The sequence below is a fragment of the Palaemon carinicauda genome, chromosome 41 (genome assembly GCF_036898095.1).
Source record: "Palaemon carinicauda isolate YSFRI2023 chromosome 41, ASM3689809v2, whole genome shotgun sequence".
Taxonomy (NCBI): Eukaryota; Metazoa; Arthropoda; class Malacostraca; order Decapoda; family Palaemonidae; genus Palaemon; species Palaemon carinicauda.
The window spans coordinates 6,635,021-6,658,582 of NC_090765.1; the positions used below are offsets into that span (position 1 = coordinate 6,635,021).

Genomic DNA, 23,562 nt, shown 5'->3' on the forward strand with positions numbered 1-23,562 from the left:
GGGAAAAAGGAAAAATAGAATATTTTAACAACAACAACAACATTAAAGTAAATATTTCCTATAAAACTATGAAAACTTGAACAAAACAAGAGGGAGACAAATAAGAGAATAGTGTGCCCAAGTGTACCCTCGAGCAAGAGAACTCTAACGCAAGAGAGCGGAAGACCATGGTACAGAGGTTATGGCACTATCCAGGAGTAGAGAACAATAGTTTGATTTTGGAGTGTCCTTCTAGACGAATTGCTTACCATAGCTAAAGAGTCTCTTCTACCCTTACCAAAAGGAAAGTGGCCACTGAACAATTATAGTGCAGTAATTAAACCCTTAAGAGAAAAGAACTGTTTGGTGATCTTAGTGTTGTCAAGTGTTTGAGGACAGATTGGAATCTGTAAAGAACAGGCCAGACTATTCGGTGTATGTGTAGGCAAAAGGAAAATGAACCGTAACCAGAGAGAAGGACCCAATGTAGTATTGTCTGGCAAGTCAAAGGACTCCATCCCTCTCTAGCGGTAGTATCTCAACGGGTGGCTGGTGCCCTGGCCAACCTACTACTTATTAACTAATAATAGTTTAGATAGTTTAGCCCACAAAATGTGTTATACTTCACTCTAGGTTTTTCTTATTTAATGAAATTCAACCACATGAATAATGGGATTCATTCCATTAATCTACTAAGAATTGGTGATGATGGAGTAACACAGGTTTTACGTATCAAATCGAGAATGTTACACGTTTCGTCTGCCGGCTTTTGATATTCCATAATTTTTCTCTCCTTCGAGTCTAGAAGTCCGTAGGGGGTCATTGGACTTGAAGAGTGGAAAATAAATGGATGATTTATGATTTCGTACTTGAGCAACGGGAGATAAATATGAAAAATGGAATGAAAATTTCATTAATCAGGTTAGTTTTTAGTCTAAGGTACACACACACAACCAAAGACACACATACATACACACACACACACACACACACACATATATATATATATACATATATATATATTATATACTGTATATATATATATATATATATATGTCACATTATGATTCTAGGGACACGTCATGTATAACAGAGTTCAGTGATCGCGCCCTCTAATCCACGACACCCATAGTACGCCCAAAACAGCTGGTTCTACTCACTAGCCAAAACACATATTTTGCATACAAGGATTAGAACATTACTCCCCCCCCCCCCAAGCTCTTCACTCTGGGAGGTGCGCACTCGCTCTCACTACTCTATGATATGTGGAGGACACTCCGACCCGGAATAGGCATGGCATGTACTAGAAAGAAATGCAACATAAAATATATACATAGAAATCACCCCCAAAACTAACACAATCTTCTACCAAAAAAAAAAAAAAAAGAAAAAAAAAATGAAATATTGTATGTAGAAATGTACACAATATGTAATATAATTTCACTCATTTCTTCTTATGACCTCTGCAACTGAAATACAGAATACCCAGAGGGAAAAAAAAAATCATAATATCAGTATTACTAAACTTCATCAATAGCCTCCCTCTGGTTGCGGGAAATACGGGCCATTTGGGCGGGATTTTTTTTTCTTTTCTAAATCACTACTACACATGCACTTGCAACTATTAATCGGTGGCCTCTAGCCGTTTTTTCCGAAAAAAACATTCGTCTTCCCGCCCTTCTCTTATAACTTTAAGTATAAGGTATTCACATCTACACGTTCTCTAACACTGCCTTTCCTCAAGGCAGAACTTTAATCCCGCAGCCACTTGCCCTTCGGGAGCCGCTATGGCCCCAGCAATCAGGAATCATATAGATACATGAATAATACAGTATCCGCCTGACGGATCTCACCTGACCTATTTAACCTTTCATTGTTTTTAGGTTCACTCATCAGTATGTCATACGTATTGCTACACTCAGCAAAATTACCACAACACTTTACATATACATTAAGCACCAACATAAGAACACAATATTATCATCAAGTTTATTTAAAACACGTCAAAATAAGAAATGAGGTCTGTTCAAACAACAACAACAGCAAAGAAAAAAAAATTCTTGCTGTCATTTTGTGTAAAGTTCAGGAAGTTTTACTACAATAAAATCTCCATCCATTATTAAATCAATTGTAAGGCCATTTCCTGTTGTTTTGCGTCTTTTCATGCCTTTTAATACACACTCATGTATATATATATATATATATATGTGTGTGTGTGTGTGTGTGCGTGGGTGAGTTTTTGTGCATATATATATATATATATATAAATATATATGTAATATAAGTACATATAGATACGTTCGTGCTTGGATATCCACACACGTATATATATATGTATGTATATGTATATATATATATATATATATATAATATATATATATATATATATATGTGTGTGTGTGTGTGTGTGTGTTTGTGTGCATACACACACACATATATAACTATATATATATATATACATATAAATACGTACGTATATATGTATGTATATATATTTATATATATATATATATTATATATACTGTATATATATATCTATATATATATTATATATATACACTGTATATATATATATATATATATATCTATATATATATATTATATATATACACTGTATATATATATATATATATATAAATATATATATATATATATATATGTATAAACGTATTCACACACAAACCAGAGAAAAACTATTTTTTCTCTTACTATTATTATGAAGGTCTGTTGGAGAGCTTATACCAAGTGACCTGACGTGTATAAGAGCTATCTTGTGTCATAGACTGTAATGTTGCATAAATAGCTTAGGTAATTACGATGTAAATCTAACTTTGACAGTTTGTGAAACGAACTCTCTGCTACATTTATTAATTTTAAGTTTTTTTTTTTTTTTTTTTTTTTTTTTTTTTTTTTTTTTTTATGAATGGAAGACGTATTATTAAGTGTACGACAGTTGGTTTTAGAAACTTAGTGGCTATGGAATTCAATTATTGCTATCATAATTAAGATCAGTTAACAGCTTTCCTCTGTTCTTTCAGTCTTTTAGTTAAAACATACATTAGATATTATTCACATTCTAGTGTACGTACCTCGTCAAAAATGAGGGCTAGATATTTTGAAATATACACGCACATGGGAGCGTGGCCAGAAATATATACACTGTTAGAAATTTGTCGTAAAAACAATGGAAATCCTGGATTAATTGTTGCCAGGTATTTACTGTTTTAAAAAAGAATATATTGGTGTTATGGGGTGATATTACGATTATGGTTGCCTGTATTTTACTGAAATACGGATTATAACAGTATAATTTTTAGGGAGAATTACCTTTTAAAATTACGTTTTTAACGTGTGTGCATATATATATATATATATATATGTGTGTGTGTGTGTGTGTGTGTATATATATATATATATATATATAAACCAGACACTTTCTCTTTATTATATAGGGGAGATGTAAGTGGTTGCAATTTATTTCAAGTAAACGTTCACTTACAGTAGTAGATTTTGTGTACATTTCACTGTATTCAGTATGATTTTACAGGGAAAGCTCGGTTATTAATAAAATACTACTACCGAGATATTTAGTCCAGTGTTGTACAAGACTGAAAGAATTAATACTATGGCATTGCTCTTACTTCGATTGGATTAAATTGGCCTGTGGAGTCTGCTGGCTTACCCGCATATAAGCATCCACCACTTCATACAATGGTTGTTTTTTCTTTTTTTTTTCTTTTTTTTGTGTATAGGGGGTGGGGGGCAGTTATTATTTCCATGGCTCAAAGTAGATACACTTGTTTCTCGATTTTTTTGAAAAGGCGAACGATACTCAAAACATGAAACTGCAAATTACTTTAGAGAGAGTAATGCACCAAATCGTCTTTGTATACCAATAAAACATAAGCTTCACGCACCCGTCCTCTTGGACAAATCTATTCTTGCAGAGTACATGATCTGCTTCCTCAATTCTTTGGCTTCCTACATCCTATACTTTGAGGATCTATCTTCTGTAGACGTTCGGGATGCCAAGGTTGGATGGGTATTTCAGGTTACGGGGTATATCAAGGACACCCCACCACTGCCGTGTGGGAAGTTGACACTACCAGAGATATCTTGTGTAAGTGGCAAGTATCCAAACACTATTTTCCTCTCTCTCTCTCTCTCTCTCTCTCTCTCTCTCTCTCTCTCTGTAGGAAGTAATTTCTCTGCTATAATTACTTGTAGATTTTCTCATTCTCTTTTTTTCTACATTCCATTAATTCTTCATTTTTCTATAAAGAGATATAAAACACAGACTTATCAATGACACCATTTGTTTCACATTTGGCTTTTAACACTTTGAATTGTTTTTTTTTTCGAATTTTAAATAAACTTTGCCGAAAACTTTTTTAGAAGCTATGAGAATGAAAGCTACGCATGTCTGCTTTCATGAGAATGGAAGTAAATATAATTGACTTCACTTTTATGGCCCCTTTTCAGATAGCATATTAAGTATTATGCATCATAGCCTCCTTACTTGCTGATAATGTTCACAAGTTAGAATCTTTTGTTGTTAATGCTTCATTGTAAGTAGGTAGTAGGTTGGCCAGGGCACTGCTAGAGTTGCGGGGTCCTTTGACTGGCCAGACAATACTACATTGGATTTTTCTCCCGGGTTACGGTTCATTTTCCCTTTGTCAGTCTGGCCTATTTTTTACATGTTCTCCTCTGTACTCATGCACATGGTATCATTGAGATTACCAAACAATTCTTGTTCACCCCAGGGGTTACTGCACTATCATTGCTCAGTGGCCACTTTCCTCTAGGTAAGGGTAGAAGAGACTCTTCAGCTATAGTAAATAGCTCTTCTAAGAGAAGGCCACTCAAAAATAAAACCATTGTTATCTAGTCTTGGGTAGTGCCATAGCCTCTGTACCATGATCTTCCACTATCTTGGGTTAGAGTTCTCTTGCTTGAGGGTACTCTTGGGCACACTATTTTATCTTATTTCTCTTCCTTTTGTTTTGTTAAAATGTTCATAGTTTATGTAGGAGATATTTATTTTAATGATGTTACTGTTCTTAAAATATTTTATTTTTCCTTGTTTCCTTTCCTCACTGGGCTATTTTCCCCGTTGGAGCCCCTGGGTTTATAGAATCTTGCTTTTCCATCTAGGGCTGTAGCTTAGCAAGTAATAATAATAATAATAATAATAATAATAATAATAATAATAATAATAATAATAAAGTGATTTTCTCGCTCAAAATAAATGCAATTGTTGAAGGATTGAGAAAAGTAAGTATCTAGCCTTTGAAGAACGATTCTACTGGTGTATTTTTACTAACATTGCCATGGTAACGTGCATGAATATAATCATGTAATATCCATCATAATGTGCTTAAACTCTAGTCGAGTGCCAGGTTAGTTATGAAGCTTAGCTTACACAGCCAGTGGTCGGGTCAAAAGATAAGGTAGAGAGTTACATATTTACCGTCATTTCTTTAGCACTCGTAACTTATTCGTTTTAGATGGTTCATAAAACATAGACCACATTGGGTTCTTTCTTAAATGAATATTACACTTTTAATTCGTGAGATGTTGATCAATTTTAACTCCTTTTATTTTGACTGTATAAATTGGATTAATATTGGTCAATTCGCTTTGTTCCACTTCACGGTTTCTTCATCTTTTCTGTCCTAACTTCCTATTCCTAGTTTTCTATACACTTATTGGATTTTACTCTCTCTCTCTCTCTCTCTCTCTCTCTCTCTCTCTCTCTCTCTCTGTTGATTTTTATTTACATTCAACATTATATTTTTATTGCCTCAGTTCTCTCGCTGATAATTTAATTTCTTCTCGTTTTACCCTTTTCCTTGTTTTATGTTTGTTACATTCCTGTAATGGAACCAGGACATGCTCTCGACAACATTACACACAGTGACACAATACCAATCTTTCCAGTGGAAATCCCTTCTTTTCAAGCAAATGTTTTCGCTCTTTCTCATTATCGTTGTCATATTTAGATTCGTTTTGTTACTGTTATTCTTCTCTTGTGCCCTCTTGCAATTTGATTTCCTTTATTTTTAGCGTACCCTTCTTCACACACTTTCATCTTTCTTGATCAAAGTTCTTCTCTTTTGCATAGGCCTTCACAATACACAGTTCCTCATATCTTCTTTATAAATTTCTTTCTCTCTCTCTCTCTCTCTCTCTCTCTCTCTCTCTCTCTCTCTCTAAACATCACATTTTCCTCCTCTTGCTCCTTTCTCTTTCCTGTTACTACTTGGCACTTGTTTTGGTCCCTTGGCACTTACCCAGAGTTGACATTGCTTATGGTAAAGAACACACACTCTCTTTCTCTCTCTCTCTCTCTCTCTCTCTCTCTCTCTCTCTCTCACGCACGAATCAGTGTCTCTTTAGTGGCAGCGGGGGTGTCGAGCTGGAGTCGCCATTAGCAAAGAAAGACTTTATCTTGTATTTGTTGCTTTACTTATTTTCCCTTCTGCCAAAATGGTTGCAAATCTTAAGACTGTGATGATGGTATGATCAAGGATAAACAGCATCAGTAAGAAGAGCAATTATGAATACTTTAATTTAGTTAATGTTTTTATATATCTATGCATACATATATACAAACCCACAAACGCACACACACACTCACACACACACACACACACACATATATATATATATATATATTTATATATATATATATATATATATATATACAGTATATATATATACTGTATATATATATATATATATATATTTATATATCTACGACAACAAATGCAGCCGCTTCTAGTTCACTGCAGGATAAAGGCCTCAACATGTCCTTATTCGTGTCTAGGGTTTGGCCAATTTTCATCACCTCGTTGTACAGCTGTGGATTGGTGATGGTGGGAGATTTTCGTCTAATCCAACCTAGTATTTGTGCCCCTGACTGATACATGTTTTCTGATAATAGCGTTACACAAACCCTTTCACCTCGCTAAGGTATCCACGCCGTGAGTGTGTGTGTTCACAATAAAATCCACATACACAACCTTACATATACAGTATATATATATATATATATATACTGTATATACATATATATATATATATATATATATAGATCATCATCATCACCATCATCATGATCATCTCCTCCTACGCCTATTGACGGAAAGGGCCTCAATACATCAACTGGCTATCAAAGGGTAGCCAGTTCCTCGTGATGTGCAGTGCCTATCTAACTAAGATATGTGACTCCTGCCGGTCCATACTAATTTTAGTAAGATCAACCGCCAGGCATCAGTTGTAAAAGCCGAAGAGACAGTTTGTCCATCGCCTTAAACCCAATCCGTTACCCTGCTGCCAGTATATATATATATATATATATATATATAGTCATGTATATAGATAGAAGTATATGTGTATGTGTGTATACACACACACGCAAACACACATTTGTATATATATGATATACATAATGAATTTTAATGAGGCTCTGTTTTCATCAACAATTCCATATAAAACCAAAGAAACATGATATTGATTAAATCTTTTATCTCTAACCGCACCCGTAACCTGCCATTACCTACTTTAGTATTATTTTCTAGCAACTAATCTATTTTTTCGTATCTCCACTGGCAAGATATGTCTGAAAGTTCAGAAAATTTTCGATGACAATATTGTACTGGGTTCTCCGGTTTTAATATTTCAGAGTTTATATGAAGCTGGTTTGATAGAGGAAATTTAAATTTCTATTTATCACACTTTTATCTCTTAATTTATTTTTTATAGCTTTTATATTCGCTATACATAATTTATTTTTTATAGCTTTTATATTTGCTATACATTATTTTTTATTCTTTAGATTTGATATATACTATATCTTTCCCTTACGAATTTATTCGGGCCATCTCTATAAGTGTCGTGCTTGATTCATTGGGCTGGTATAGCCCCTCCTTTTGAAAATAATGCTACATAGAGTGACCATTTACGCTTATGATCAGCGCCTTAGCCCCCTCTCCACCCAAGCGAGGACCAGTGGACCCAGGCAATGGTTGCTGATGACTCAATAGGTAGACCTATAGGCTCCCTTCTAGGATCCCCCAACCTTCCATCCTTAGCTCACAAGGATGGTGATGTTGCAGACTCTGCAAGAAACTATCGAGCATGAGCGGGTATTGGTGGAAGTATATACTCTAAAATAGTTTGTAAATACCGTACGGCATAATTTGATCTCATACTTTGTACTGATATAAATTATACAAGTTAATTTTGTGTTGTACTTTCTAAACCTCCTTTTAAATACATGATCATTTTCTGATTCGAGTTTGCTATTTGTGACAACTATGTCATTACAGTTGTCTTAATTCAGTGGATTTTCCTTGCGTTGGAAGTGACCTCAAATTTATTCTTTAGCATATTTTTGTACTATTGCCTTTCTCTGTATTTGCCTTTCCTTATTTCTCTATCGTTGATCATTTATTAGCTGTAGGCCTACTATTAATCATTATTTGCTGCTATGGATATGTTAAAAACTAGTGCAGTTATTGACTTTTGTAAAGACAGATATTCAATTTTTCTCTTCTTTATCGTTAACTTGCTTTCCTCTCTTTTTTCACTCTAGAGATTCAATCTGCTCTCCCAAGACTGTTTTAACAGAATCGCTGTCTATACTTTTGTTCTAATAGAACATATGCAAATTAATGGTAATGTTCATGATATTTGGATTTTTATCTTCTTCTCTATCTGTCTCTTGGTTCTTTCGTTGAATATTTTATAAGTATTCGCTCACATACATATGCATTATCAGAATAAATATTTTCTTTGGCATATTTCGTTTCTCGCATTTCCTATTTATCTATGCGAATATTCGTAAATTATTGAACCAAATCTATTGTGTGTGTATATGTGGGTCACATTAAAGCGTGATAACAATGGTAGGAGCTAAGAACACCTTGCATTATTTAAATACAAACGTTTAACATAGATGATTTATTTCTCAAATCATAAACAATTTCTTTTGCAGTTTTACGGACGAAGGCGGGATGGAGATGGTGAACGGGGAAATGGTTCTGCGAAAAATAAGAATGTAAATATGCAAGAAATTCTGAATACATTTAAGATACATAACCTCGAAGGCTGTGAAACAACCCCACACTCCGTGCCTTTACGTCCCACAACCCGCATCTCCAGAAGAAATTCCGTAGGCCTAGAAGTATGTGAACGAGGAAGAAAGAAAACAGCTTTGAATGGAGTGATGTCTTTCTAGTTTATATTTCGACCGATACAACGACATCCCTTTCGACTTCAAGAACAATATCCGTACCAGTTTTGTGTTTCCTTTTCTCTTCTCGTCTCAGTGCAGTAAAAAAGTCAATCCTATTGTAGCTGTGACGTCAGAGGAAATACTTTGAGCAAGAAGCAATACCAATATAGTTCACCGGAAGTGAGGGAGATATGGTGGAATTGAAAGGAAAAGGAAGAAGAAATATCTTGTGAATACCTGAGCTTGTTAATTAAATAGACCAGTAGATATAATTATGAAGAAAAAGATTCTAGAATACTAATACAACGTAGTGAACGAAAATTGGCAGGATTCTGTTATGTGAAACCATAGTGAACATGTCTTTTGGTTTATAGTGTGAACAATAAATGTAAATTGAACAGTAAAAGAACACTTAATGTTAACAAACTACCTATAATAAATTAAAGATACAGTTGTAAGCTGCCAGGAGGTTTCCAGGAATTAAGTTGAAGCTCTTAATTCAAGTAGGAGACCTGTATTAACCGACATTCATTGGAAGAGGGAAAATTTCTCACCGGTAGGAGTCCTATTGCAAGTGCTGAGAGTTTCCTACAGGAGAGGAAAGTCATGGCGAAACTGGTGAATATCTTGATGCAGAGATCGGACGATTCCATTCCTTGGGGCTTCAGACTTCATGGGGGCGCAGATTATAAGAAACCGCTCACAGTCCAGAAGGTAAGGAAACTGCTGTGTCATGTTTGTTAGTTCCTTTGTTTGGTCGATAAAAAGATAATGAGAGGTTTATGCTATGCTATCTGTAATGGCTTATTAATGGATGAGTTTTATGTGAGCTTATTCTTGAATGAGTTCTGTAATTTAAAGGATGATTTATATATATCTCTTTTTAGTTCTGGATCTTACTGATTTAGTATTTTGCTTGATAATGAAAAACATTTTACTTTGTTGCTATCATAATAAATCATTTGGATTCAAAGCCTTATTAAGGGTAATTACTTAATTTTAAATCCATATATGGTGATTATAACAGTCTGATTTTAATCTTGATAATTGATTATATCGAACGTACACATGCGTGTGTGTGTGTGCATATATGGAAGGATTATCATGCATGTATCATTAAGAGTGTGACAGGAAACGTCTTGTATGTGTGTGCATACATATGTATACGATGTAGTACCTTCACTAAAGACCATTTCCTAAACTATTTAGGTAAACAATAGGCAAATTAATATTAAATAACAGTTATAGATGAATTAAAAATAATACTAGCCCCCCCCCCCAAAAAAAAGTGAGTCTGGTGTGTAAGATATACCTGTGCCTTGTAATCAGTATTGAGGACCGTCAAAATATCAGAAACTGCAAATAACGATGTTTTAATTTTGAAAATGGGGTTACCGTGGAACGAACAATGATAAGTCAATGTTCGAGTACATTAGTTCTATTCTTAACTCGGCCTTCCGCATCTTTCTAAATTATTTCCTGCTTATTCCCTTCCCTAATTACAGACATTTTGACCCCAAGAATTTTCCTTTTTCCAATTAACAGTCATTTTGAACCCACCCCGCAAAAAAAAAAAAAAAAAAATCACCCTAGCCTAGACGAGTCTAATTGAACATACCCTGACCTTCCAACAGTGAGTAAAATATCCATAACCGGAATTACTTGAGTCTGGCATGACCTTGACACCCTTTCCTGAGTTGCTTCAGCACTGGACATATTTAGTGGCAAATAAGGGTGAGCAGATATTACAAAAGACCATTCGGATCATGGGTTCAACGAAAGATATAATAGAAAGCTCTGATAATAAAAATGGAAGATTAGTAGAGTTTCTACAAACTGCCGTAGTCTATACATGTAAATAATGATCCAGGTATGGAGATTATTCTCACTGAATATATACTTTGTAGTAAATGATGCAGCGCTATATTGTGCTTGTATTCACTGGTATATAAGAAGATCGAATTAAAGGATATAAGTGTTCTGTGAACTTATAAAAAGGTAAATTTCTAACACGGTTTTGAATTTCGAGTGGGATTGGTAGTAAGGATTTCCTACTCCTGTAAGTTTGCCATGATATTTTCTTTTGTTGGAATTTCAAACATTTATTGTTAGGTAACATCTTTTTACCACACGGGGATGACCTGTTATGTTTATCCAATCAGACGGACCTATTCCAACATTTGCCAGGGAACGAATTAAATGGTTGACAAACCAATCTGGGCATAATGATTTTTCAGACATTATTTTATTTAATTTCTATTATCCTCACTCAAGGGGTTAACTACTTCAAAGTAATTGTTCAATGGCTAAGGGTAGAAGAGACTCTTTAGCTATGGTAATTAGCTTTTCTAGGAGAAGGACACTCCAAAATCAAACCATTGTTCTCTAGTCTTGGGTAGTATCATAGCTTCTGTACCATAATTTTACAGTCTTGGATTAGAGTTCTCTTGCTTTAGGGTACACTTGGGCATGCTCTTTCTATCTGGTTTCTCTTCCTCTTATTCTTTTTATGAAGTTTTTATAGTTTATATATGATAGATCTAATATAATGTTAATTATCTTATAATGTTTTATTTTGATTGTTATTACGTTTCGTGATGTTTATTTATTTCCTTGTTTCCTGTCCTCACTGGGTTTTCTTTTCCTATTGAGGCGTTGGGCTTATAGCATAATGCTTTTCCAACCAGGGTTGTAGCTTACCTAGTAGTAGTACTAATAATAGTAATAATAATAATAATAATAATAATAATAATAATAATATTAATTGTATTAATGTTTGTTCTATAAAATTTGTGTCAAAAGGGAATAGTTACTGGAGATATTGTTAGATAATGGTGCACCATTATTTTGCTATATTAAGTACAACGTCGTATGTTTCCTAATGTGCTGTCATCTGTATATCGTTTTAGAAATGGCGGATACTCTACTGAGACAGACTATAGAATCATATGATTATGACCAATCACAGTGAAAATCCTGCAAGTTTCATAGTGAAAGTATTTCGGAATTTGCCATCAGAACTTGCAGAAAATGTATAATTTGAAAATTATTAAGTGCAGCCAGTTCAACATGTAATGCTTTTCCACAAAGGTTCGTAATGTGGTTTGAAAAAAAAAAAAAAGAAAAAAAAAAAAAAAAAAAAAAAAAAAAAAAAAAAAAAAAAAAAAAAAAAACCGCAGTTTTAAAGGTTCTCGTGCTGAACTAATTTTGATAAATCTAACCCAACATATGGCGCCACCTACTACTTGACCGATGACGTCACCATCACCTGACACACTCCAACCCTTGGAAAAACAAGGGAGGGGTTAATTATAATAAATCTAAGCATATGGCAGCACGTCAGGCTAATGACTAAATATCACCCGGAAGTATTTGGTAAATATGACAGCACAAGTCTACAGGAAAAAGTTATAATTTATACGTTATATCATTATCTTGAGGACTATTAAATTTCTATTGATATCATACTGAAGAAAAATGGTTCAATTTGGCTAAAGAAAAGCAAATAACATTATTGTAATAACTCAGATGAAAATTAAATCGTATCTTATATTTTGTATACGGAATGGACTTTTATTTCTAATAGCAATAATATTTTGTCAAGTTCTGAGCAAAACAGTTATTACGGAGAGAAAAGGGGTTGTTAAGGAATTTTTATATGTAATAGAAAAACCATCTCTTCCCGAAAAGTGTTAGATAATCTGTGAAAATCAGAATCAGGTTAAGAATTCTACATTAAGGAAATTATTTATATGAAGAATACGTAGCTGGTTGACCCTTATATTATTATTATTGCTACAACCCTAGTTGGAAAAGCAGGTTGCTATAAGCCCAAGGGCTCCAAAAAGGAAAATAACCTAGTGAGGAAAGAAATAAATAAGTGAATAAATAAACTACAAAAGAAGTAATGATCAATTAATATAAAACATAAGAACAGTAACATTAGAATAGATATTTCATATATAAGCTACTAAGAGAGACATGTCAGCCTGTTCAACATAAAAACATTCACTACAAGTTTGAACTTTTGTAAGCCAAGCAATAACATGTACCATTACATTACTCCATTGTATACACAGCAATCCATCATCTAATATAAAAGTTAATCTCTGACAATACTTTACTGTACATAAGACATTTGGCTCGCAGCCACAATGCCAGTCCACTTTTGCGTTGTCTTCCTTTCCGGTTCATGAAATCTGTTCAATGCCACGATGCTCTGTGTATGGGAAATTGCAGTATGTGAAAACACACAGCGCTGTATCATGCTTTGCCATTCTTGCAGGGATGAGTCATAAGTAAAGAGCTCATTTTTATTAAAGTATGCTCTGTCTATCTTGCATCTGCAACAACATATTTACGATTATGTGCGCGTTTGTGACGATTAAATGAGTGACGTTTTCCCCGTTGAATCGTATACACAGAAGAATGTTGGGCTCTCTTAAGTCAAAGAATGGTTGAAAGTTTTGAATAGGAGACGGATGGTAGTTTGAATTTTTTTATTTAAGAGTTTTATTATCTTATATATGTTCTGAAGTCTTTGTATATATTTATAAACAGGTTTGAATTTTTAACATTACATACAAATCATTGCAGAACTCAAACATACTCAGAAGTCGTAACTTCAAAGCTATTGTGGTTGCGTGTCGTGGTGTGAACACGAAAGTGTGCAGACATTGAAATTTGGCAATGGTCCTGAAAATTCAGGTTGTAGGGGTAACTAATGAGACAGACATACGTATTCATTAAGAGCGTCTATGGATGAAGTGAGAAAAAGTATTTAACCGCATATCTAAATGAAAATAATTGTTATTCAAACGATGTCACGACGACAGGTCAGACAATCTCTCTCTCTCTCTCTCTCTCTCTCTCTCTCTCTCTCTCTCTCTCTCTCTCTCTCTCTGTATGTAGTAAGTAATTTCTCTTCGATAGTTATTGCAAATATCGCTATTCTTTTTCTTTTACATATTTGCGATAGGCTTGTTTATTTCTTACTCTTCAGTGAGATATAAAGCAAGTAGAGACTGCTTGAAGTGTATATCAATACCTTTGAGCATTCAAACTGATTAGGCATAGAGGGTAACAGTCGACTTTATTCACAGGATTCTTTTGAAATGGGGATGTCTTTTTCAAGTTGGCCTTCATTACATCTTGGTACGAGTGACGCTTTTGCAGATCTTTTGATATAAGTCTCCTCTCCTGTTTATAGTTACAAATTTCCAATTTAATCTTTTCAACGGAAAATAAGTCCATTTAAGCGAGTTCACGGATTTTCTTGATTTTCAACGCATATTATGAACCAAAACTGAGACTGTTCTTGGATATTCTAATTCTCAATTGCTAAGCCACCAAGCCCTTCTGTACCTAGAATTTCAATCAAGCAGGTACAAATTGGCTGAGAGGACGTAAACTTCTTACTGTGATTGACTTTCATTTCTGGAAAGCAATGCTATTGGTTTTGGATCTTTCTACATGAGTTTAAGCTGTAGGGAGCCATACTCAATGATCAAGCTATATTGATAAGCTTTTTATTGCAAGTTTCGTAAGGCTGACAACTCTTAAGAGGTAAAATGATACCAATGGCATAACATGAATAACGTTTAGTTCACTTTTCCTATGAGATATATAAGACCTGTTAGGGATGCAGTTTTGGATGAACTTGCAACTAATCCTGAGCAGAGCCCTATACAAGCACAATTGAAGCTTATGCAACCTAAATTCATAGGTTTTAGCTCTCCTTGAATACACCACACTTCTCATGGCACTTGGTTCCTGTGGCCCGAGCCAAAAGTATAAGTATAATCGGACGCAGAATGACTTATCAATTGTGTTACACCAGTTGTGTGACTTTCAAATGGACTGCCAATGCACTTCATGACACCCTTATATAGCAGTAACACAGGGCTAATTACAAAATCCCTGGTGAAAGTATACACAGTAGGTATTTTTAACATGAATTTTTGCCATAAATATTCAGCAATATTGAGTTACATAAGTGTTCTTTTAGTAATCACATGAATCTAGTCTGAAAGGGGATAATAAAGAGGGATAGTTGGATTTTTGCCTTTGCAATGCGTTTAAATTGCTTTGGTACAATTCAAATTGCACGCATCATGATGGTTGTGTAAAAAAATTAACTTTATAGGTAGAAGTCTGCCTTTTGTAACTATATGATAAATGATCATCTCCTTTGTCAGAATTATTATTACAAGTTTAAAGTCTATATTCTGAAATTTGAAAGGCTCATTGCAAGCTAATTTCGATTCTTTTTGTAAGTCAAAATGGTATTCCCCTTTGTAGACATTCCTTTTTCAGATCAAATAGTAATCTAATTTGTGACTGTAATTGAATCACGTGCACTTAACCTCTAGTACAGACGGTTTTGCCAAGGGCATACTGTATTACAATACTGATTTAGTTGGATTCAATTCTTTAAAAAGCATACAATGTTTTTCATAATCTCGTAAATTCCCCATTGTATTGTTATTGAGAAGAGTGAAGCTGTGAAAGAATTGTGAATTATTGTACAGTCACAGAATAGACTAGGACTAAATATGAAGTACATTAACTAAAGAAATATATTCGAGTGGAAGGTGTAATTGAGCGACGTCAAATTACTTGGGCATGCCTCGTGTAGAGAGGTATTTTTGCCCTTAATGAGCTATTCTCTAACAATGTGATGTAGTTGTGGTTTGGCATCAAGAAGTATTCTCACTATAGAACGTATCATATTATTTTTAGTTTTTATCAGGTTATCAATCAAGCGTGACATATTTCAGCTTGAGTCTTTGACAGGCGACGGCAACAGATATGGGGGAGAGTTGCCATAGCAATTGACATAGGATGAAAAGGTATGATTCAATGGCCTGATGCCAGCAACTTTACAACCATGATGAAAATGATATGGCTCTACCATTATGATACTCGATTGGGCCAGGAATTTTTTTTTTTTGTATTTATATTCTGGATAAATATTATGAGGGAGTTAGGAGGATATATGCAAAAGTTCAAGTTAGAAGATAAATAGTGACAATTGGAGAAATTGCTTCATGCTCAGGGTAGTGGCAAGTGTTGAGCTCCGCCATTGCCTGAATGAAGTACGGTGTTCATGACTAAAGGCTTTTATGATACCTTCACTTAGTCTCGGTTGAAATATGTTTCGATTCTTCCCGTAGTATTCACACCGATCATGATTACTAATAATTAGATTAATTTTTTTCCTCAAGCTGAAATAAAAAGCAAAAGGAAGATAACCAATTTTTATCTGTTCGAAATAAGAGTAATTTCATAGTCACAGTGTTTAGTTGTAGGCTTCTCCCATATCAAATAAGAAACATTTCAATATCTATGTATTCGTAAAGCATATATTCAGAGAGGCATTATTAACTTGCATTTAAATATATACAGTAAGTGTTATACGAGTCTGAGATAGAATAGGCCTGTTGATGCATGAGAAATAAGTCTGAAATTTATAGCAAGACGGTTTATATTTGTCAGTAACTGTCACTTAAAGTTTGATTTTGAATTCTGTATCCAGCAAATGGCCTTTTGCGTCATTGAAGAAGCTTTTCTTCCACCTTATGTTTGCAGGCAAAAAAAAGATGCTTACACCAATAACATGGACATTTCATATCCAAATAGCATCAGGAAACCTGAAGGAAATTTTGATGAGAAAGAATTATTCAGCTTCTTGCTACTATAACACGATTGGATCGTTGATCATGGATGTTTATAAGAATGAAAAATGTGAATGATCTTAAGTGGTTCTCAGTGACAAGATAAAATGTTCCTGGACAAAGCGATTCATAAAAGATGCTCTAACCACTTTATAAACTGCGACACATTTAAATTGTTTATGGAAGTAAGTGCCGTTTCAAAAGTCACACACTCAAAGGCCTAGGTGCCTTAATTAGGAAGATACATAACTTGCTTCTGTCTAATAGCCTTTGAAATTAGATGAGATTGACCAAATGTTTTAAGATCCTTCTGTATTTTTAAAAGGAAGAACACTTTATTCAAAGCATCACGAACTCTAAATCTTTTAATTATTTGGGATTTAGAAAATTATTTAATTCACAGTTCTCCTGAGCACTACGAAAACTGAATAATAAAAGGAGTTACTCTACTCAATATAATGGCACGCTCTTTTGTTCATATCTACTTTTATTACAGTTGTTTTTTCCTTCTTTATACTATTCTTATGTGTATATATATATATATATATATATATATATATATATATATATATATATATCTTTATATCACGAATAATTTGATATATGGTGTGAGGAAGTTGGTTCCTATCTACTTTCTTAGCAAGTCTATTTAGCACCAAGAATGTTTAAGTGACGCAATGTCCCAACATAGTGTAGCACTTCTTGATGAATAATATATTGTAACTGACCTCGGTCTCATTCTATATAACATCGGCATTAGCAGATTATTGTTACAGAAGATGAAGTGTCCCTCTCATTTAGAATGTCAAGGTTAACATCTGTACTTATTTTGACTGACTAATGAAAGATGGTTTTGATGACCTTTACACCGGTCAAAGATGAAGTGGTAAGTTTACAATGGCCGTAACATATCAGATAAACAAGATAGACACTTCATAGATAGTTTCAAATCTAGTAAAGCAGACATAACTGAGGTCAAGGTAAATGACATCAATGGAAATTAAAGATTAAACCAGAATCTAATATTGGCTACTACCTTTGAGATATACGAAATATGGAAAGTGATGTCTAGATAAAGGCCATGAGGAGTGGAAAAGAACTCCACCTATGACTTTTGAACTTCTTAACTCTATACAACTCCTTTAAAATATTTACTTTTGAGAAACAAATTTGGTCTGTATCTTCAATTGCACAAATATTTCCCTAATGAGAAAGTCTATTAAGATTTTTGGTGATCAATCCATTCTGAAGAAATGTTTTAGTTCTTTCATTATACCTTATTTTGAGTATTGTTTTCATGTCGATTCTTCATCTGCTGAATCTCGTCTTAATTTATTGGACAAAAACTTGTGGTCTATTATATTTCTTATTCCCAACCTGGATATTGTGCGAGTTATCCGTTAGATGATAACAGAGGTGAGGTGAATGCAACTAAACTTTATTAGACAATAATCAAGATGTTATACAGCAACTTGCGAGCTAGAACGTCACAAAATTCAAACCTGAAAAAGCTTAAGCTAGCATGAAAACACAGGATGGTTTATCAACAGTGCAGGAAAGAGCGAGTGATAAGATAAAAAATCAAACCGTTAAAGTGCACGAGCGTGTATGAAACACATGTGGTACATGCCCCCACCCCCTCTAAAAATGACTATGTAAAATAAGGCGCCCTGCTCTAGAGAGGCATACTGTAGGCAGATAATCGGGCAAGAGATATGCAGGTTTTAAGTGGTCACTAGAGACCCAGTCTTATTTGTCACGAGTGTCGTTGCAAAAAGCCTTTGGCTTACGGCAGATCATGAGGAAAGGGCCCTTGTAAAAGGTTGTTAGTGGTGGCTTGCTAGTGTCATTGCGTAGGAAAACGTGCTTTGCCAAATTCAGATCTGTCGGCATGTGTTGCTTAGCTGAGGGCTTGTAAGTCCGGCGGGTTGGAGTAAATTTTCCACAATGTGACATAGACATTGGAGATTGTCGGAGGAGGTTGCAGACGAAAAAAATTTGGCAAGGACGACCAATGGGTCTCAATATACCATTTCAGTTGCCGAGGCATCCAGGGAGTCTTTCGGAGTGGTCCTTAGTCCCAGGAGGACCCAGGGAAGCTTGGTAAACCAGTTGGAGACCTTTCAGCAGGACATCAAAGCTGCTTTGAGAGAGCGATGAAGACGTTCAACCATTCCGTTGGCAGCAGGAATGTTGGCAGTTGTCTGATATAGGGTGATTCCCAGGTGTCGACAATTGAGAGGTGAAAGTGGTACCCCTGTCAGAAGTAATATGCTTAGAGATACCAAATCTCACTATCCATCCTGAGAGTAAGGCAGATGTACACGAGGCGGACGTTGCAGCTTCCATGGGAATGGTTTCAGGCCAATGAGTGGAATGGTCAATAACGGCATACATGTAATGATGTCCTTGTGATGTTCGTAGTGGACCTACTATGTTGACGTTAATGTAGGCAAAGTGCTGCTGAATAGTGTGAGGGATGTGAAAGGCCATGAATGAAATCAAACTCATGTCGGCGCATGGGAGAAGGCATCCACAGTGTAGGTCTACTAGTATTGACGTCACAGAGGAGGGTGGCATTGAAGTAATCAAAATGGACGTCCTACCAACGGAGGAATGTGCTGGATGTCCTACATGCTTGGTATTCAGGATCCTATCATTGGGCTTCTCTCATGACGTTGTAATCCAATCCTAGGTGAATGGCGGCCATTGTATTTCTTGAAAGGGCATTGGCAACGGGATTTATTTTCCAAGGGACGTGTTAAAGGGTACATTGTATTCAGCCATGGCATAGAATGAATCAGGAATTGGACTATCGGGTGAAGGCGTGTTCCAAAAGCATGTGGTCCGTGTGAATGACAAAGGGCGTGCTTTCTAAGAAGTGGCGAAAGTGAGGGACAGCCAAGTGCACTGCCACTAATTTGTTGTTGAAGGTAGAGTTGCTGGAATCCGCCTTGGACAGTTTTATACTGAAGAAGACCATTACGGGGTGGGCGAGCCGTTTACCACCTGCTTGAGTACTGCCCCCCTAGCGATATCGCAGGCATTGGTGGAGAGGAGAGGTGCATGTGGCATGGGAAAAGTAAGAGCAGCACCGGTTGATAGGGCATTCTTTGCATTGCAGAAGGCTTCTTCTTGAAGACGATACCTCTTCAAGTCTTTTGGCTTCCCCATGAATGAGGTGCAGAGGGGGGCAAGAGTGACAGCGATGGCTGTCAGGAAACGGCAATAATAACTGATCGTGCCCAAGAATTCTTGGAGTGCCTTGACAGTCGATGGCATGGGGAAGCTCTGGATGGCTGCTACTTTTCAGGGAGGGGGTGGACTCCTTCAGAAGTGATTTGGTGGCCTAAGAACGATAATTCGTTGGCGCCAAAGGTGCGCTTGTTGTACCGAACTACAAGGCCGATCTTTTATAGATGGTCGAGCACGATGTGTAGGTGACGGAGGTATGCCTCTTCGGATGAAGAGAAAACAAGTATGTCATTCACTTAACACGCAGAAGGGGAGGTCCCATAAGATTCCGTCCATGAGACATTGAAAAGCGGCCCCAGCATTATGAAGGCCAAAACAAGAGTAATTGAAGGTGTATATACCAAAGGGGGTGGTGGTCTTAGGGATGTCTTTTGGGTTCATGGGCACCTGATAATACCCCTTCGAGAGGTCGAGTGTGCAGAAAACCTTCACTTTGTGCAAGTAGGAGATCACGTCAAGCAATGTTTGGGAGGGACTTGAGGCCTTTCGGTAAAGGAACATTTCTAACATTTCAGCAAACATTTGTTTAGTGGCTGCCAAACGTTCTGGTGCCAGACACCTGAATCTGGCGAATACTGGGGGACCCTGTTGTCTTCATACGGTAATAGATACCGTATTTGGGAGGAACTGGGTGTTTGTCGAAGTTCTGGATCATAAACTTTCGGGTATTTTGTGAGGAGATGTGCGTAGGCATCCATGGGTGCTTTGATATGGAGAGCGAGGTCCGAGGGGGCCAGTTGAAGAGGTGTTAATGATTAAGATTCAGTGTTCAGCAGCTGTCGCCATGCACCATTGACCAGTAGTTGGTAATGTGAAAGGAAATCCACGCTGAGGGTTGGCAATGTGAAATCAGAAACGAGGAACTTCTAGGGATACTTGATGCTTCCAAACAATAATGTGAGGTTTTTGTAAGCATGGGAGGGGATTGCAGATCCTTTGGGAGCTCCTAGGCGAACGTCGACAGATTTAGAAAGACTACGTCGTGCCCTGGCGAGTGGCCTTGGCAAAAGAGAATGGCAAGCACCTGCATCTACCAAAAATCGCACACTCGTACCTGCATCATGTAAAAAGAAAAGATTAGTGACACGGCAGTCCACTGCCACATGCGATGGCCCACTTACACGTTTTTTGGCCACTGACAACAGTTTGAATATTTCTTCGCAGCAGCCCAAAATCTGTAGTAGCATAACTGTGGCTGACGGGCGTCCGTAATTGGCTATAGAGGTCGTTGGTTGGGACACGAGGAAGTGGTAAGTTGAGGGGGGGGGGTTGTCACGTCTCTGGCACGTCACGCGGTAGGCGTCTGTGTCCTACCACATTCATGTCAGACTCGCTTGATATTGAATAGTTGTCCACTTTGTCAGGAGTGGAGGCATTGATGGAGATCTTGAAGGTGGTAAAGTGGCTGTCCATAAGGAAGATGTATCCTGGCTTGTGGCCTTGGCAGAAGAGAATGGTAAGCACCCATGTCTACTAAAAATTGCATGCCCATACCTGCATCATGTAAAAAGAAAAGATTAGTGACAAGGGATGCCACTGCCACAAGCGATGGCCTACTTACGTGTTTTTTAATCACTGATAACCATTTAAATATTTCTTCGCAGCAGCCCCGAATTTGGAGTGGTAGTAGCATAATTGCGCCCGATGGGTGTCAGTAAGTAGCCATAGAGGTTGCTGGTTGGGGCATGAGCGAGTGGCGGCTGGTGGGAGGTTTTGTCATGGCTCCAGCACATCACGAGATGGGCTTCTGTGTCCTACTGCATTCACGTCAGCTTCGGTTGATGTTGAATAGTTGTCCACTTTGTCTGGAGTGGTGGCATTGATGGAAGTCTTGAAGATGGTAAAGTGGCTGTCCATAAAAGCGTCGACTTTGGTCATCAGGTCCTTCATGTGCAAAATATCAACATCAGGTATGGGCAGCACATACAGATTCAGGTAGGCACTGTACCCAAAGGGCACAAAGTAGATTAACTTCACAAGGAGAGCTGTCTGCAGCAAGTTGTAGGCGAGCGATACTGGTCATTTCCCTTTTGGTTTCCCCAAAAATTTTCGCTATGCTGGCGGCTGGTGATGGCAAGTACTGCTCCAGGAGGTATGATTTAAGGGCATCGTACGTTATTGGGGTGTCCCCTTGCTTGTGCACCCAATTGTAGATTTTCGTTAAAGTGTCTTTGGTGATCGCTGCGAGAACGTAATCTGCTTTGGTGCTTGACTGAGTAATGCCCTTGATGCAAAACTGGACTTCCGAACGCTGGGACCAAGTGAACGCTTTTCTGCTGGTGAAGGGCAATAGTTACATTGAGGCGGCATGTGCCAAAGAGTCAGGTTCGGTGGGCGGCATCTTCAAACAGTAGGGCACAGCAGTAAGGGGGCAGGCGGGAGGGAGCAGTCACTCCACTGGTAACCAACGTATGAGCAAGTTGTTAGGCGATAACCGAGAGGCGAGGTGAATGCCGTAGTGCCATAGCCTCTGTACCATGGTCTTCCGCTGTCTTGGGTTAGAGTTCTCTTGCTTGAGGGTACACTCGGGGACACTATTCTGTCTTGTTTTTCTTCCTATTGTTTTGTTAAAGTTTTTTTTATGTTTATATAGGAGATATTTATTTTAATATTGTTACTCTTAAAAATTTTATGTTTCCTTGTTTCCTCTCCTCACTGGGCTATTTTCCTTGGAGCCCCTGGGCCTATAGCATTCTGCTTTTCCAACTAGGGTTGTAGCTTAGCAAGTAATATTAATATTAACTAAATTTCATTAAACAATCATTGAGTTTTTATACAGCGACTTGCGAGCAATAACGCCATAGAAAGTCAAACATGAAAAAGCTAGTGCTAGCATGAAAACGCTGAATGATTTATTGATAGTGTAGGGAAGAGCGAGTGATAAGATAGAAAATCAACACTGTTACAGTGTACGAGCGTGTATGAAACACGTGCGGTAGAATATTAATACCAACACCGTTGTTCAGTTAGTTCTATGTGTATGTTGCTTGAGATTTTTCATAACTCTGATTATCCTTTGTTGTTAGTTCTAACTTTCTTGCCTTCTCCATCATAGGGGTTGATACTATACAGTATTCTAGAAGTTTTGATCAAGTTGTAAATAGATTGTGGAATGATCTTACTAATTGGGCAGTTGAATCGTTGGAACTTCAAACTTGCAGTGAATGTTTCTATGTTGAACAGGTCAACATGTGTCTATTTATAGTTTATATGTCATATCTATTTCAACATTGTTACCAATTTAAGATATTTTATATTCTTTATTCATTGCTTTTCATATATCCTGTTTCCTTATTACCTCTCCTCACTGGGCTACTTTCCCTGTTGGAGCCCTTGGGCTTACAGCAGATTAGCTAATAATAATAATAATAATAATAACGGTGAACGATTATATCCGATAATAATAAT

At 36.6% G+C, this 23,562-nt stretch overlaps 1 protein-coding gene across 19 annotated transcripts in view; it reads left to right on the plus strand.

The window, feature by feature from the left end:
• LOC137632549 (mucin-2-like) overlaps positions 1–23,562 on the plus strand; it is a 344,115-nt gene that overhangs the window by 28,822 nt on the left and 291,731 nt on the right. For all 19 annotated transcript variants that reach the window (XM_068364521.1, XM_068364538.1, XM_068364526.1 and 16 more), the window contains exon 2: positions 8,984–9,937. In XM_068364521.1, coding sequence (XP_068220622.1) covers positions 9,830–9,937 — 108 coding nt within the window. In that variant the 5' untranslated portion in view covers positions 8,984–9,829. The remainder of the gene's footprint in view (positions 1–8,983; positions 9,938–23,562) is intronic.